At 41.5% G+C, this 17329-nt stretch overlaps 1 protein-coding gene across 2 annotated transcripts in view; it reads right to left on the reverse strand.

The window, feature by feature from the left end:
* Positions 1–17329, reverse strand: part of CMC2 (C-X9-C motif containing 2) — a 47106-nt gene that overhangs the window by 14416 nt on the left and 15361 nt on the right. The window contains exons 1-2 of one of the 2 annotated variants that reach the window (XM_074968818.1): positions 9301–9366; positions 7061–7197 (exon numbers count right to left, since the gene is read on the reverse strand). In XM_074968818.1, the coding sequence (XP_074824919.1) occupies positions 7061–7141 (81 nt within the window). In that variant the 5' untranslated portion in view covers positions 7142–7197; positions 9301–9366. Of the gene's footprint in view, positions 1–7060; positions 7198–9300; positions 9367–17329 lie in introns of those variants that run through there. The other variant, XM_074968817.1, reaches the window with a different exon arrangement.

The following is a 17329-nucleotide window of genomic DNA, read 5'->3' on the forward strand; positions in this document are numbered from 1 at the left end:
TACTGACACATGAAGAGAAGGGAGTTACCTCACAAGTGGAGAACCAGTGTTGACAGGGCCAAGATCTTTATCAAGCATTCTTAAAACTACAGTACCCACCTGGGGAAGTGAGGAAACAGATTGACAGAACAAGACGGGTGCCCAGAAATCACCTACTACAGGACAGGCCCCACAAGGAAAATAACAGAACACCACTGGCCATCACGTACAGCCCCCAGCTAAAACCTCTCCAGCACATTATCAACAATCTACAACCTATCCTGGAAAACGATTCCCCACTCTCCCAGATCTTGGGAGACAGGCCTGTCCTCGCTTACAGACAGTCCCCCAACCTGAAGCAAATACTCACCAGCAACTACACACCGTACCATAGAAACACTAACCCAAGAACCAATCCCTGTAGCAAACCTTGTTGCCTACTCTGTCCCCATATCTACGCTAGCAACACCATGAGAGAACCCAACCACATCAGCCACACCATCAGAAGCTCATTCACCTGCACGTCTACTAATGTTATATACGCTATCATGTGTCAGCAATGCCCCTCTGCCATGTACATTGGCCAAACCGGACAGTCCCTACGTAAAAGAATAAATGGACACAAATCGGACATCAGGAATGGTAACATACAAAAACCAGTGGGAGAACACTTCAATCTTCTTGGACATTCTATAAGAGATTTGAAAGTCGCTATACTTGAACAAAAAAACTTCAGAAACAGACTTCAAAGAGAAACAACAGAACGAAAATTCATTTGCAAATTTAACACCATTAATTTGGGCTTGAATAGGGACTGGGAGTGGCTGGTTCATTACAGAAGCAGCTTTGTCTCTCCTGGAATTGACACCTCCTCATCTATTGTTGGGAGTGATCTACATCTACCCTGATCGAATTGGCCCTGTCAACACTGGCTCTCCACTTGTGAGGTAACTCCTTTCTCGTCATGGGTCAGTATATTTATGTCTGCATCTGTAATTTTCACTCCATGCATCTGAAGAAGTGGGGCTTTTACCCACGAAAGCTTATGCTCAAATAAATCTGTTAGTCTTTAAGGTGCCACCGGACTCCTTGTTGTTTTTGTGGATACAGTCTAACACGGCTACCCCCTGATATTTTTCAGGTAATGTGCACCTCACTTCAGTTTGAAAGATGTTATTGTACTCCCAAGTATTATTTTATACTATAAGTATGCTATATGCTCTGGAAACTTAGGAGTGAGAGCAAGCTAAAAAAGCAGACTTATTCTTTCCCCTCTCTTCCACTAGCAATCAAATTTATTTGTCAAATAAGACTGATCAAAGAACATATCTTGTTAACTTCTAAACGTGTAACGTTTCAGCTTCACTGTAATATGAAAAGGCTGTAGTCATAAATGACTAACTGTTTATTCAAAGAAAACGAAGGGTTCCATTACAGCTGCAAGAAAGAGCTGGATGTAACTGTGTATGTATTCTACCAAATTAAAGCCAAGTTTGTTATCCATCTGCAGCATAATCAGAAGGAAGTGACATGCTTCTCGCTGCAAATGCAAAAAGAGATCAAACAGTTGCACAAATGGTGTGAGAGAGGCAACACCTCAACTCTCAGAAGTGAGAGACTATGCCTGCTGTATATGTACGCTTGAGATATTTTTTTTCTGGTGCAGCATCCTGCCAGGGACTTCATTTGGACAAACAGTAATGAATCCTACTCTTAAGATCTATAAGTATACCATCTGCAAGCCCAGCTGAGAGACAGAACAGCAAGGGAAAGTTACAAAAATAGCAAGAGAGACAGGATGACAGACCTGAAGATAATGTAAAGAAACTCCCCTGAAAGTATATTATTTCACGTGGAGCCAACCCTTTATGGAAAGTTACAGGAGAGTTTAGAATGTCTCCGACTGGACATGAAATTGATGAGAACAGATGAGGTAACTAGGAAGACATCAGATTTAGTCATCAAGTATAAAGATTTTGAAGTCAACTTATTTTTATAGATTCAGAGAACGATTGAGGTAAATCTGAAATCCTGGCTTCATATTATGGAGTCAAACAGCTTATCGGACCAAGCATGTACCATCAAATTAATGGATATTGCTGAGGAAGACGTGCAATAGAAAAGTAGGATATATTCTTTAGCCATAGATTGGCATGGAATTTGACTGTTACACCAGTTTAAAACTTTGGTCTTGGTCTCTCTTACAATTATTTATCAAACTTCAAGATACATTCAAAAGAAATGCATTGTCATGATAAGCTGAGATGGCTCTCAATCAAACCTTTACGTATCTTCTTTCATATACCATGGAGTCTTGTATTTGCTCTAGAGACTGATTATGTTCATGACAACTTCTTGAATTCTGAGATTTTCCTTACGTTTTAAACTATACTTTGTTGAGATGTTTTGGGATCCACTATCTATATAAAATAAGTGGATTTCAAGTTTAGTGAGACCTATTATATTTAAACTCCTTGAAGCTGAAGCACACCAATGGACATTGTGTAAGTGAAATTAAGTTCCAGCTTGAAAAGAAATTTTACTGCTTTAAATCTAGTTAACATGGAGTCTGCGATGAGAGTAAAACGCCATCTTTTTTATGGGTCAACTTATGGAAATTCAGTTTTTCCAGGATGGGTGTCACTCTCATAATAGTGAAGTGCTTGTAAAACCCTATGTTCTATAGCTGACAGCTGCTAGAAATACAGGCCTTTTTAAAGCTCTCACTTGGCACAACAATAGTTTACCTTTCAAAAGTGTCTAAGGTAACACTGCGCAAATAGCATGCTTGACAGCTTCTATTCAACAAACATGAACTTAGTACAGTAGACATGCTTCAGGTCAGCAATGAAATACATTAAACTGAGTTCTGTGGAGATGTTTAACCACACTGCCCAATTCAAGTTATCACTTTTAAGATTATTGAATTCAGCTACATAGAAGCTTACACTCATGGCAATTTAGTTAAGTAATGGCCAGAGTTTTCAGAGACTCAGACACTGAGTCTGAAGTCAGTGAAATATGAAATTCCAAAGTAAGATATTTCAATAAATTCTTTTAAAGTTTAGATAAAAACATCATTTCCTTATGACTGAACTGTCTGTGATAGACATTTTCTCTTCATAGCAGAAACTCAAGAGTGTGCAAACACCTCTCTTTTCATAGTTATGCACAAAGCTGAAAGAACCAATTAAGTCCTTCTTCACCCAAGGAGAAATTGTCTTTCAGTCAAACCAAGAACACATTCTGAAAAAAATATAATCCTTTGCATCAATTTATTACCACTACTCTTAATCCTTTAGCACCTTAAATAGGCAATGAACCCGGTCAACTCACTTTTGCCAAGGAGTTCAAGTAGAAGAGCATATTCAAATCAAGTCCTTTCTAAAGCTCATAGACAGTTTTATTAGACATATTGTGCCAACCTATACAACATAAAATTATAAGAGGAAAGCAGAGTAACAATAATTCCAACAACGAAAGGAATACAACAGGCTTCTCTGGTCAAAGTTTATTAGCCAAATCAGTTTACACACCACTAGGCAGAACAAACCAATGGGAACTAATTTTCTTCTCTATCACCCATTTCACCTGCATGCTATTTACAGTATTTTTTTAAGGCGATTACAAAATCCACACATTAGGATTCTGCAGTGTCTAAATAAAAATGTGTTTTGGTTTTACTTCTACTGTCCCATTAAACGTGAGCAGCTATCATTTTATTGGCAACCTACTTTGATATTGCTGCAGTTGATATGGAGAGGAACTTCCCAACCTGGTTTTAGTTATTAGGTACCTGGTTAGAATCCTGCTTGCTTTTATTTAACTTGGCTGAGGAAAACTGTATGCCCATGCAACACCTCAGACTACCTAGATCATTTAGACTGCACAGACAAATGAGGCTGCAGAATTTGGAGGAAATGCAGAGAATATACCCTGGACACTCCATTCCAATTTAAGAATTTGCAGCTATTCTAGGCAAGGCTCCCTCATAATAATTCAAGAGTTTAGAGAGAGCACAGGAGCAGAAGATTTAAACAGAGCATACTGTGGTCAAACAGTATTAAGTGAGAACTTGAGTAACAGATTCCAGTGGACTAGGACTTTAAATTGATGAGCAGTGACACAAATTAAATGAAGTTGGGGAAAATGGCTGTCTTTAACAGCAATTATCTGTTCCTACATACAGTATAAAGGCAAAACTTGTATGGAAATTAATGAAGTGTGCCCTTTAGTACTGGAAGTTATCCTCTAAAGGGCTGCTAGAGAAATTGGGCTATCTAGATTGTGAATGAAAACTAATCTCTTGTGTTTGGTGAGCTAAATTAGGGAGGGTGTGGGTCACACTACTTAATAAGTAGTTTGGGATGATACTGCCCACAGAATTGTTCAAGTTCCCATGAGGACAGAGTTAGAGCTATGATAGGGTCAAAGAGTTTACTATACAATCCCGACTCATTGTTTGGTTGAGTGCACATTTAGGCACCAATAGAAAGTTTTCAGCACATGTAAATTTCAGATTATCTCGATTTTAAAAGGCAGATTGAAGCAATAATCCAAAAAAGGAAAAAAGTTACCAATTTTTGTAGTTTAAGAATGTATTGTTGCCACAACATTATTTACAGAGGCTCTACAGTCCGTCAACATACATCCAAAGGGCAAGATTCTGATCTCTTATTCATGGTGAGTAATACCTTTATGATATGAGCAGTCCCCTTGAACGCAAAGCAGCTATTTGTGGAGTAAAATATCCTGAATAAGGCTATTAATCAGAATCTGGCCCAAAAAGCTTGAGTCAGACCTCTGTGTCATCATGAAGGAGGCCATTCCCTAGTTTATTTTCATAGTGGAGCGATATTACAGTCTTATCTGTCCTCATTTTGGTGCAATTACAACCTGTTCAAATAATGTATAATGTATTAATCTGAAAAATATTCCTGTCCATTTTGCTTAATCTTTGTGTGATTTATTTACAAATAAACCAAGATACACCACCAAACAGGAGAATGATTGCACAAACTTATAAAAAAAATCCCTACATACACTATATCCCAAAGTACACTATAACAACATTGCTTGCATTGGCCAGTATGTATTATTACTGCAGACAAGCCTGGAGTAACTGTTGTCCCCTCACTTAACCTCTGCCTGCCTGGAGTAACTGTTGTCCCCTCACTTAACCTCTGACAGCAAGGAAGGAGGAAATTCACATACGGATGGGTCCAGATCTCACCAGCTTTCCTAGCTCTAACTCATTTTCAGGAGGAGATCACACTTTTTTATTAGGTTTAATTAAAATATGTATTTATAAATTAAAAGTTTGAAGTACTGGTGCCTTTTATTGTGAACTAGTGTCTTACTATTTTGAAACATGAGAATGAAATTAAAATGAGTAGGGTTTTTAAAGTAACCACAAATTATGCAGGGTATGCACAGCTGAAATAGAGGAACCAAAAGTTCTTTCTATATTTTAACTTTCAGTACTATTGTAATGATTTCACATAATTTACGACATCTGACACACATATGAAGCCAAAAGAATGTCAGTGGAAGAGTCCCACACTCATCTATTGCCAATCTATCATGAATTAAAACTATTCCACTAATATTTCATATCTGAAGGACTTCAAGACCCAATAGGATTGTCACATAAATGCTCAGACCTTTCATTCTCAATTACAGTTCTACTGACACCACTTTGCAGAAGTGGCCCTTGACCATTTAAATACAAATGGATATTTATCAGTTCTTAAATGGGAGTGCCTATTATGCCTCTTCACATCTTAAAGCAAGTGCTGACATGATGCAAATATATTAATTTTTGTCCGGCAGAACATGTCATGTTCTCCCACACTGCTAGTAAAAAACACTTAAAACTAAGTCCATACTTGAGATATTTTGTTGCGATTTATACATCACAGCCATTTAAAAAAACTGGTTAAATGATCAAATTGAAAATCAGATTTCTCCAAATATTTTGCATGTACGAGAAATATAAGTAACATCTAGGAACTACAACTAAAACTAGTTGGACAAAAAAAAAAATCTAGCAGTTAGCTTTCTATATTTGATTAATTGCTTAGTCAATTTCACCATTTCCCTTCAGTGTTCTTTCACAGTAGGCTAAGGTTCTGATCAGCCTTAAATTTGATCCCAATACCTTCTATGTTACTAGTCCATTTCAAGTTTATGCAGTTTTGAATGTAACATTTTTATTTCTGAAGCTATTTAAAAATTCTAGTAGAAACATTAGAGGAAAGGAGATGAATGCATTTAGTAGTTTCAATAAATTCTAAAGCAACAGATTCCATGCAAAGATTCAAATGTGATGTTTGAACAACCTGAGATGAAGATATTTCATTCTATGTGTAACAGGGCAAGCCACTGTTTTGCTCATTAAGATTCAATATTTAAATTTATTCTTTGTCTCAGTGAAAACAATTGAAATTAAATGGACTTTTTGTGTCTTGATATAGAAATACTTCTGCATGCAACACTGATTTAGAAAATAATTTAGCAATGATATAGCATACAGCAGATACATTATTTAGTTATTGAATATAGAGGATGATCCTTCTACATTTAAGATTTACTGCACAGCCAATGAAAATGTAAAGAGTTTTTCCAAGTGGGTGATCTCAAGTTTCTACTTGCTTGAAAAAATGAAGGACCTCTGAGCCACTTCACAGAAATGTGTTTGATTATATATTTAGATGGTGCTGATTGATCCATATTAAAATATAGAAGTCTAACAGCAGATCTCATTGAAATCCCAGCAACTGTTTAAATTTTCAACTCTCCACATAGCGGGTGTCAGGCACATGTGCAGAGTCAGGCACTCTGCATTTTCCTATCACTGTCAATACACTTAGAGCACCTACTTTCAAACAGACTGAACCATCTGCCTTCTGGATGGCCAGAATATGGTAAATTTAGTGCATGTGTGACGGATGGGAGGAAGAACAGCTCATGGTTGTTCTGCCTGAAGGGGAGATGTCACTTTTTGATGAAATAATATTCTCGCTAATATACTGACACCCAATTCCCACACACAATTTGTTTTACTTTTCAAAACTCTTACCTCTTTGTGACACTCTTTGAGCAGACTGATAACTAGGTTACATTCTTCACTGTGCAGGTGAGGAGACAAGTCTGGATGCATCTTGAGTTAAGGGTAGCTTGTGCAGTTCATGGACTACAATTTGAAAAATGTGCCACCTGCAAATATTAACATATGAAAGTTCATCTTAAAGTCTAACACATCTCCACTTAGGAAGTCCTTGCAATTCTCTAATAGAAATAAATTAATTTTAATCAAAACCAGAACATAGTGACAGCCCAATTTGTTTATTTAGGTTATAATTTGATTTAACAAAGTAGGTAGTTAAAAATGAAAATGCAGCATATGCCTCTGCCTTTCTGTTATTCATTTATGGACTGCCTACATGATTAAAGTTAAGCACACACTTAAGAGCTTTGTGGGATCAGGGCCCTCTATGTGTTTCATAGCATTTGGGAGTTGTTGAAGACAAAAGAATCTTTCTCCTTGCTGCTTTCTGTTTCTCCTCCATTTTCTAGCTTCTTTAGAAGATGGTAAAAACTAAAACTATAGTCTGTTTTCACTACACGTCCACTACCCATGTGGGTATAGGGCAGTATACATGTCACCTGCTATTCTGGTATTTCTATAGTACTTCAAATCACTGGCTTTTTTACTTGTCCCTAGGTATCTGAGTTAAAATGCAAAATTGAATTAACTGATCTTGACTGACTGGAGACGGTGGTGGAGAAAAGGGTCAAATTTTGGAAGCATGTCCCTGTACTTCACTCAGAATTTTGGTTATGAAACACCCATTGCTTTAACAGGAATCACAAAATAAAGCCTTATGCAATACTTTTAAAATGTATCCCAAGGGGTTAACAAACCCACAAATGCAGAAAAATTAAGGCTGAACAGTCATCCTTAATAACTATTGTATCTGCAAGTTTTGCAGTGCATATGGTATTTCAGATAATAGCGCCCTTCAGAAAGCAACATCATCTTTGTCTTGATCCTGCAGAGAAGTCCATAATTCTGTTTCGATTACACTGGGTCCAGTCCTACATTGCGCTGAGCACCTTCAACTCCAATGAAATCACCGGATGTTAACCAAGTAAAAATACTATCCCTTTAGAGATCTTAGAGGAAGAGAGTGGTTGGATATGTTGGGATACGGGGGGGGGAAATCACTGCATAATACTAGAGAAGGGCACACAAATGGGAGAAGAAAAGACAAAGAAACCGAAGAAGAGGTAGAGAACACAATGCGAGGAAAGAGAAAAAGCCAGTTATGGTGGTATCAACACAGCACCTTTTAATCATTTCACAGATAGACTTTTATCTATTTTAGTCAAAGATTTAAAAGTATCTGAAGAAAGATTAGTGAGCAAAACCACACACATCCCGAAGCGTGCCAGCGTATCAAAATAGAAATGAGCTTTATCTTTGATGGACACAGACACATTCTAATTTTGTTTAGCAACTACAGTACTTGGTGATTAAGGAAAAAAAAAATAATCACATCCTAAAAATAAAATACTGTGTATGCAATTTAAAATTTCTTGTTAATTATAAAATAGTTAAAGAAATCTTATTAAGGCCACTTTAGGTTTTGTTTAAAGTGCTGTAACAAAATCTAATATTAAAACAAATGCTCAGTGATTAATTTTAATTTAATGAACAGTTTTGGGAAGGAATTTAAATATTACCCCAAACTGCTTGCAATCCAAATGAACAGTGTCATGCGAACAAAAATAAAGAGAGTAACAATAAGCTTTTTTGTCTAGAGTTAGAGTGAAAACTAAATAGCAAAATGATTAACACAAGTTATATTTGTAAGCTTTTCAGCTCTAACCATTCCCGTTGACACAGCTACCGCCTCTCACAGAGGTGCATTAACTATGCCAATGGGAGAAGCTCTCCTGTCAGCGTAGCAGGGTCTTCTCTAAAGCGCTACAGTAGCCCAGCGTTTTAAGTGTAGACCTGTCCTAATAAAAGGGTTGCTCTAAAATATTTATCAAATCTTTTTAGCTAAAAGCGTCTTCTGTATTAGTTACTAAAATTACAAAGAGAGTTAATATATTACATTTTACTACAAGTTATGTTTATAACTTGGCACTTAACAGTGCTTTTTTTCTTCAAAGTGCTTGACAAACATTACTTACATCAAAAAGCCTCAATTTTTAGAGGCTAAAGTTTGCACCAAGTAGTAAATATCAAGATCATATTTGCTACATAAATGTGTATAATAGGAAAAAGGATAAGACTTCTAGAGAGGTTACATGAAAGGATACTAGCTCCACTCCAAGACATGTAATCGTCTGAGTTCATCTTTGACAAATCCCCAAAACAACAAGGAAACTAAAAATAGAAACATACAGTGAATTAGCAGGTAGCAAGTGTCATTGAAGTGGTAACTAAGGGCTTGTCTACATCACGCAGCTTTTAGCAACAAGGCTGTGTCGACATAGCCTTATCGCTAAAAGTCAGCATGTGTAAACGCTCTTTGTCGGCACTTTTCCCGACAAAATACTACCAGCCCCGCAAGCAGCGTTAGCTTTGTCAGTAGGAGAGCGCTCCTGCTGCATTCACACTGCCACTTGCATCAGCAAAACTTCTGTCTTTGGGGGGGGGGGGGGGGGGGAGGCGAGGCTTTTTTAAGTACCCGTGAAAGACAAAAGTTTTGTCGACAACTTCGCAGTGTAGACATACCCTAAGCCTCATTATCATCAGCTACCGTATTTGGCACAACACACTTTGATTAAAGGTGATCTAAATAGTTGACATCCGGAATTCAAATACATAATCCATTGACTGAAGTTCTCTATTTAAAAAAATATTCCGTTGCTTATTAGAATGATCTGGCCTGTAGAATGCTACAAGGAAATACAAATTAGATCATCCCCTTTCTAGAAAGAGGCTTTCATGTCACTTCACACCTTAAGTAATGAATGTTCAGATAACTGCTGTTCCTACTGCACACTATTCAACAGCCAGAAATTTGGCAAAGCACATGAACTAAACTAAACTTATGTCTACACTACAAATGTCTGCCGGCATACTTACATCAATTGGAGATGTGAAGAGGTTTTGATCTCTGACATAGCTGTGCTGGCAGAAGCCCCTAATGTAGACACAGTTAAACTGGCAAAACTATACTTGTACTGGTATAGCTTGTTTTGTTTGGGGATGACAATATAAACTACACCAGTGAAAGTGCAGCTTTGCAAATATAATTGTGTCTACACAAGGAGGGCTTTGCTGTATAGCATATCAGTATAGCTCAGGGGTTCTCAAACTGCTGGTCATGAGGTTATTACATGGGGGGGGGTCACGAGCTGTCAGCCTCCACCCTAAACCCCACTTTGCCTCCAGCATTTAAAATGGTTTTAAATATATAAACAAGTGTTTTTAATTTATAAGGGGGGGTCGCGCTCAAAGGCTTGCTATATGAAAGGGGTCACCAGTACAATAGTTTGAGAACCACTGGACTACACCACTGAACTGCTCCATGAAAAGACATGGCCTAACACTGAAGATAAATAATCTGTTATGAGAGGGGCCCTCTGTGATCCTAAGAGCATCCCAATGCCACAGGAAAAGGGGCTTCTTGGTATATAGCAATGTGTCTCAACTGGCCTGCCCACCTTTGTGTGCACCCCACACACTGTTGTCATGATATTTATTTAGAAGGTGTCTTGTTTCAAAAACTAGTAACTCACTAGTAACTAGAATATATTCAAACTAGTAACTCACTGATCATTAATATTCTTGCATGGTGTATGTAGGGTTGACATGTAAAAAGCTATGCAGATGTGCTGGAAAATATGTCCCTCAAATGTATTTGGCAGTGTTGTTTTCCAGGCTTGACTGCAGTCTCCAATGTAAATTAAGGTATGACCTCAGAAAATGAAAAGCACATTCACATGCAATGTAAAAAAAAAAGCCATCAGGCAAGCAAGTGGGGGAAGATGACCATTTAGTCTCAGTGGGGATGGGGGGGCGATTGCACTCACAAGAAGTCTTCCTGCCTCGTGGAACAGGATCAGTAAACTCTGGGAAGATATAAGCAAAGGCAAAAGCCATTTTATCCTTCACCTCTCAGACAAAGTAACCAAGTGCTTTGGTCTCTGCGTTGGATCCTGGCTAAAGACTGATCAGCCATGCTGGAAGAATGACTATGGTGAGAAAACTACTTTGAACAAAAGACTAGTTTATTAAATCAGATTTTAGTTGAGTTGTTTGTAAACATTTGTATCCCTACTCCTTTGACTTAGTATTACTTAAATCTATGTTCTATTGTTAATAAACTTGTTTTACTTTTACTATACACCAACTAAGTGCTGTGTATTTCAAGTGGAAGCTGTGTTAATCTCAGTTAAGCTAACAGGCTGCTGTGTACTGTCACTTTAAAAGAGCAACAAACTTAAGGTTTTGTGAGTGCTACCATGAGAGGGGGCTGAGCACAGCAGAGAAATGCTTTTGGGAACAATTCTGGGTTACAAGGGTTAGTGAGATCCCCCTGCAAAGAGTAATTGAACCGTGGAAGCCAGAGTGAGACTTTCTTGCTTGTATGGTGGCTGTTGGTGACATGACTGTGAGCCACAGCTGCACAGCATTTAAGGCACCCAGAGTTGCAAGACTGAACGCCTTACTGGCCTGGGTGAATCCCAAAACATCACACCTTCCACTTCAGGGTTAGATTTGCCGAGTAAATGCCTGACCCTGCAATCAGTTCTTCAAAGAACTCCATGTAGGAATAAACATATATACAAGAGTAACTGCTGACAACAGTTGGGATTGAAGGGAATATTGCAAGCTATCAGGGCAAGTCTACACTGGCAACGCTAAAGCGCTGCAGCGCTTTAACGTGGTTTGTGTAGTCATGGCAGAGGTGCTGGGAGAAAGCTCTGGTCACTGGCACTTTACAGTGCTGAAACTTGCTGCACTGAGGGGGGTGTTTTTTCACACCACTGAGCGAGAAAGTTGCAGTGCTGTAAATTGCCAGTGTAGACAAGCCCTCACTGTAGTTAGAATAGCTACTTCAGAGTTACCTCAGAGCTTTGGCATCTGACGCTGTTACTAACCTTCCCTTCACAAGCAATTACTCAGAACAAAAACTAGTTAACTTGTCTTTAATGCAAGATGCTGTGCTTAACTAAGGGCATGGCTACACTTGCGAATTAGAGTGCATTAAAGCAGCCCCATGCGCTCTAACTCACGACGCGTCCACACTGGCAAGGCACGTAGAGCGCTCTAACTCCGCGGCTAGAGTGCTCCTGGTAATCCACCTCAGCAAGTGGAATAACGTTTGATGCGCCCCTGCTGGAGCACTGCGGCACCAGTGTGGACGCCCTGGTCTGATTGGCCTCCAGAAGTCTCCCACAATGCCTGTTCTAGCCACTCTGCTCATCACTTTGAACTCTAATGCCCTGCCCTCAGGTGACCAACTGTCAGACCTGCCCTTTAAGTTCTCTGGGAATTTTGAAAATCTCCTTCCTGTTTGCTCAGCCAAGCATGGAGTGCTCTCAGAGAATCTTTCCAGGTGACCATGCCTCCACGCGCCAGACGATCCCCAGTATGGAGCAATGGCGATGTGCTGGACCTCATCAGTGTTTGGTGGGAGGAAGCCGTGCAGTCCCAGCTGTGCTCCAGCCGTAGGAATTACGACACCTTTGGGCAGATACGAAGGGACATGATGGAAACGGGCCATGACCGGGACGCACTGCAGTGCAGGGTTAAAGTGAAGGAGCTGTGGAATGCCTACCGCAAAGCCCATGAGGCAAACTGCCGCTCCGGTGGTGCCCCCGAAACCTGCCGTTTCTACGAAGAGCGGGATGCGATACCTGGGGGACAACCCCACCTCCACTCCAAGGACCACCATGGACACTTCAGAGCCCAGTTCAACAAGGCAGGAGGAGGAGGAGGAAAGCGGGAGCGAGGGTGCCGAGGAGGAGGAAGACACCCTGGAATCCCTAGATGCATGCAGCCAGGAGGAAGGTAGCCAGTCGCAGCGGCCGGTGCTAGGGGAAGGACAAACACCAGAGGAGGTTCCCGGTAAGTGGGTTTTATTTTGGGAAGGAAGTTGGGGCTCGAGGCGAGGAGGGTTAAGGCTGTATGCAGGCCTAGATGCGGAATAGGGCGTTGATGTGCTCTCTCACATCATGGTAATCGGCCTCAGTGATCTCCTCAAAGGTCTCATCCAGAACTTGGGCAATGCGCTTGTGCAGGTTTCTTGGGAGAGCCACTGTGGTCCTTGTCCCAGTCAGGCTAACATGTCCGCGCCACTGTGCCATGAGGGGTGGGGGGACCATTGCTGCACACAGGCAAGCTGTATATGGGCCAGGGTGGAAACCGCATTGTAGTAGAAGACCCTCCCTTGCTTCCCACGTCAGCAGCGAAATATCTTCCAGGACAAACTCCTGTGGAAAATGTGGGGAAAGTGTTCAGTATAGGGGCCCCCTGCAGCTGTTGGCTCTTCCTAAGGCACAGAAACCTAGAGGACAGTACTGCCGTGAAACAATCAGTCCCCCTTGACCCTGTGCTTACTCACCATTTTGGGGCTCCCGTGGATTATGTGCACTCGCATTGGGACGGGCAAATTATGCTATTGTGTAGACTGTGCTTGCCCTTAAGTAGAGGGGAATCATTGCTCTGTCTGGTGTGAACAATGATGCCTCTGTTAAGTGTTGCATTTTGCCTTTACAGATGCAACCTTAAGATCTCAGCCGTCCATGTTATCACTGGCCGAAAGACTCCAAAGAATTAGAAAGAGGCCAAGCAGAAGCAAAGGAGACATACTGCATAAAGTAATGCAGCAGTCCTCCCTTAATGAGAATCTAAAAGCGCAGGAGTGGAGGGCGTGTGAAAGGAGGATCCACCAGCAGAATAAAGAGTGCTGGCACAAAAGCACGGAGCTCCGGCAGCAAAGCATGGATCAGCTGATAAGCATCATGGAGCGCCAAGCAGACTCGATCCACACGCTCGTAGCCATGCAGGCGGAGCACTACCGTGCCTGCCCGCTCCACGCCCCCCCCCCCCGCATCCATAGTCCCCAAACTCTTTCCCTTGTGCCCCCCTGTCATGTCCAACCCACTTTCCCCAACATCAGGGTTCTTATCACCACACAGCTGCCTCCAACACCTTTAGCTTCACCACCCAGCCCTGAAAACTACGACCCTTACCCACTGCACTCAACCCCCATCACCAAGCATTAAAGCCACACTGAAGTGCAGCACTCCAAACAGGAAGGCTGAGTATTATAACAGGACATATGCAAATCTGTGATTGTACCGTTTCCCACCACACCCCCTTGCCCTTTCTGTTTCCCAAGCAGTTGTGTTTCTTTTCAATAAATGAATTTTCTTTTCAATAAATGGATTTTTTGGCTTTGAAAACATTCTTTATTACTGCATAAAGTAAAAGATACCTTAGGCCAGGAAAACAACAGGCACTGCAAGTCAGCGTAGCAAACACAGATCCCTACTAACATTGGAACCACTGCACTTCACTCCCGTGCAGGGCACCAAACATTACTGGTGGCTTTCAGGCTCAAATTGCTCCCTCAAGGCATCCCTAATCTTTGAAGCCCCGCGCTGGGCCCCCTCTAATAGCCCTGCTCTCTGGCTGTTCATATTCAGCTTCCAGGTGTTGAACCTCCAAGTTCCATGCCTGAGTGAATCTTTCACCCTTCCCTTCACAAATGTTATGGAGGGTACAGCACGCAGATATAACCGCGGGGATGCTGTCATCTGCCAGGTCCAGCTTCCCACACAGAGAGCGCCAGCGGCCCTTTAAATGGCCAAAAGCACACTCCACAGTCATTCCGCATCGGCTCAGCCTGCTGTTGCACCGCTCCTTGCTGCTGTCAAGGCTCCCTGTGTAGGGTTTCATGAGCCATGGCATTAAAGGGTAAGCGGGGTCTCCAAGAATCACAATGGGCATTTCAACTTCCCCTATGGTGATCTTCTGGTCTGGGAAAAAAGTCCCAGCTTGCCGCTTCCTGTACAGGCCAGTATTCCGAAAGATGCATGTGTCATGCACCTTTCCAGGCCAGCCTGCGTTACTGTCAGTGAAATGCCCACAGTGATCCACAAGTGCCTGGAGAACAATAGAGAAATACCCCTTCTGATTAACGTACTCGGAGGGTAGGTGGGCTGATGCCAGAATTGGAATATGCGTCCCATCTATCGCCCCTCCGCAGTTAGGGAAACCCACTTGTACAAAGCCAGCCACAATGTCATGCATGTTACCCAGAGTCACAGTTCTTCTGGGCAGGATGTGATTAATGGCCCTGCAAACTTGCATCAACACGATTCCAACGGTCGACTTTCCCACTCCAAACTGGTTAGCGTCCGATCGGTAGCTGTCTGGAGTTGCCAGCTTCTAGACTGCAATAGCCACCCGCTTCTCCACTGTCAGGGCAGCTCTCAATCTCGTGTCCTTGCGCCGCAGGGTGGGGCCGAGCTCCTCACACAGTCCCATGAAAGTGGCTTTTCTCATCTGAAAGTTCTGCAGCCACAGCTCGTCATCCCAGACTTACATGATGATGTGATCCCACCACTCAGTGCTTGTTTCCCGAGCCCAAAAGCGGCGTTCCACGGTGGTGAGCATGTCCGTGAATACCACAAGCAATTTTGTGTCATATGTATTACTCGAGTTGATATCATCATCAGAGTCCTCACTGTCAGTTTGGATCTTAAGGAGTAATTCGACTGCCAAAATGAGTCTTGCCAGCACTTCACGTCAGCATATTCCTCAGCAGTTCAGGCTCCATTCCGCAGACCGAAAGCGAAGACAGAGTGCACAGTACAAAAAACGTTAAAAGATGGCAATGCGGACGGAAGCACAGGGATTGCTGGGACGCGAACCGATGCATCACGGAGCGTTGGGACAGGACCCAGAATGCCCCCGCACTCCCCACCCCCTTCCCATAAGCCACAGAACCAGAATAGGAAGAGGGGCTCTGTGAGATAGCTGTCCATAATGCACCGCTCCCAATGCCGCTGCCGCAAATGTGGCCACGCAAGTGCGCTTGAAGCTGTCAGTGTGGACAGATTGCAGCGCTTTCCCTTCTGCACTCTCCAAAGGCTGGTTTAGCTCAAAGCGCTCTACATCTGTAAGTGTAGCCATGACCTAAGGAGGCAGCTTCACTGGGACATCTCCCAGAGAAACAGTACTGCCTAATGAAATAAATAGCAATGACTTCTGCCAGAAGCAAAAACTCCACTTAATGAGGATCCATTCAACCAACCAGTGGCAAGGAGTTAATACCCTGGTGAATCACCCTCTAATAGAAATCCTAAAATCCAGTCCCTATTAGAAATAGTCATAAAAATAGAAGGACAAGAGGTCAAAAGTCATTTTTCAACATCTCCATCCTTAGCTATGTCACTACCATTACCTTTGATTAAAACTGAAAGGATCTTCAAATATCAAATACTATTAATCATTTATGTTTTGTTTTTTTTGGTACTTCACTCCCTTGGACAATGAAAACAGAATGGTCAGTTTCACTGTAAGTTACTCACATTACAATAGCATAGCACTGCCACATTTGGGGCACAAACAACTCATTTTTATGTTTAAAGCCAACCCCTTCCCTCACTATAAAACAAAATATTTTAATTGAAATTCTCTTCATTCAAGTTTTTGAAATTTTGTTTTTGAAAGCCACACAGAAAAGCTGAATTTTGGGTCCAAAAGTATCTAGCAGTGTCCCTTTAAGGAGGAAGGAAAGAGTCAGTATTTTATACAAGGTGGTATTTTATTTAATTTTTAGTTGTCATTTTAAGAAATAATCTCTCCTCTCACTGAGGCCACTTATATCTTGTTTAAAGTAAGCTTCCCCCCCCCAAGAATGGCAGAGAATTCTACGACTTTTCAGCCCCAATAGGTATCATGAGTGAGAATGCTAGTGTAAACCACGCTCTAGGCAACCACTAGTGTTCTAACCACTTTATCATCAAAGCTGACATTTTAAGCATCATTAGAGGACAGTTAGACCTTCAGGTTAAACAACAGTGCTTATAATGATGATGTTCAGCTAAAGTCCTGTCTGCACTAGTGCTCCCACTATTTCTACCAAATGTGCAACTGAGCGGGTGATGGGAAGTTTGGGGCCAGAAAGATTAGAACCTCTCAATCAAGCCAATATGCTGCCCAGCAGGGACTCTAAGCCAGTGCTTCTCAAGCTATCTGATGTGGGGGACCAGCAATTTTTTTTCCCAATGTGTGCGCAAACCGACAGCCGATGGCTCGCGGACCAGACCACCACTTTGAGTAGTACTGCTCTTAGGCTTAAGGGCATGT

Source organism: Natator depressus, chromosome 12 (assembly GCF_965152275.1).
Source record: "Natator depressus isolate rNatDep1 chromosome 12, rNatDep2.hap1, whole genome shotgun sequence".
NCBI lineage: Eukaryota > Metazoa > Chordata > Testudines > Cheloniidae > Natator > Natator depressus.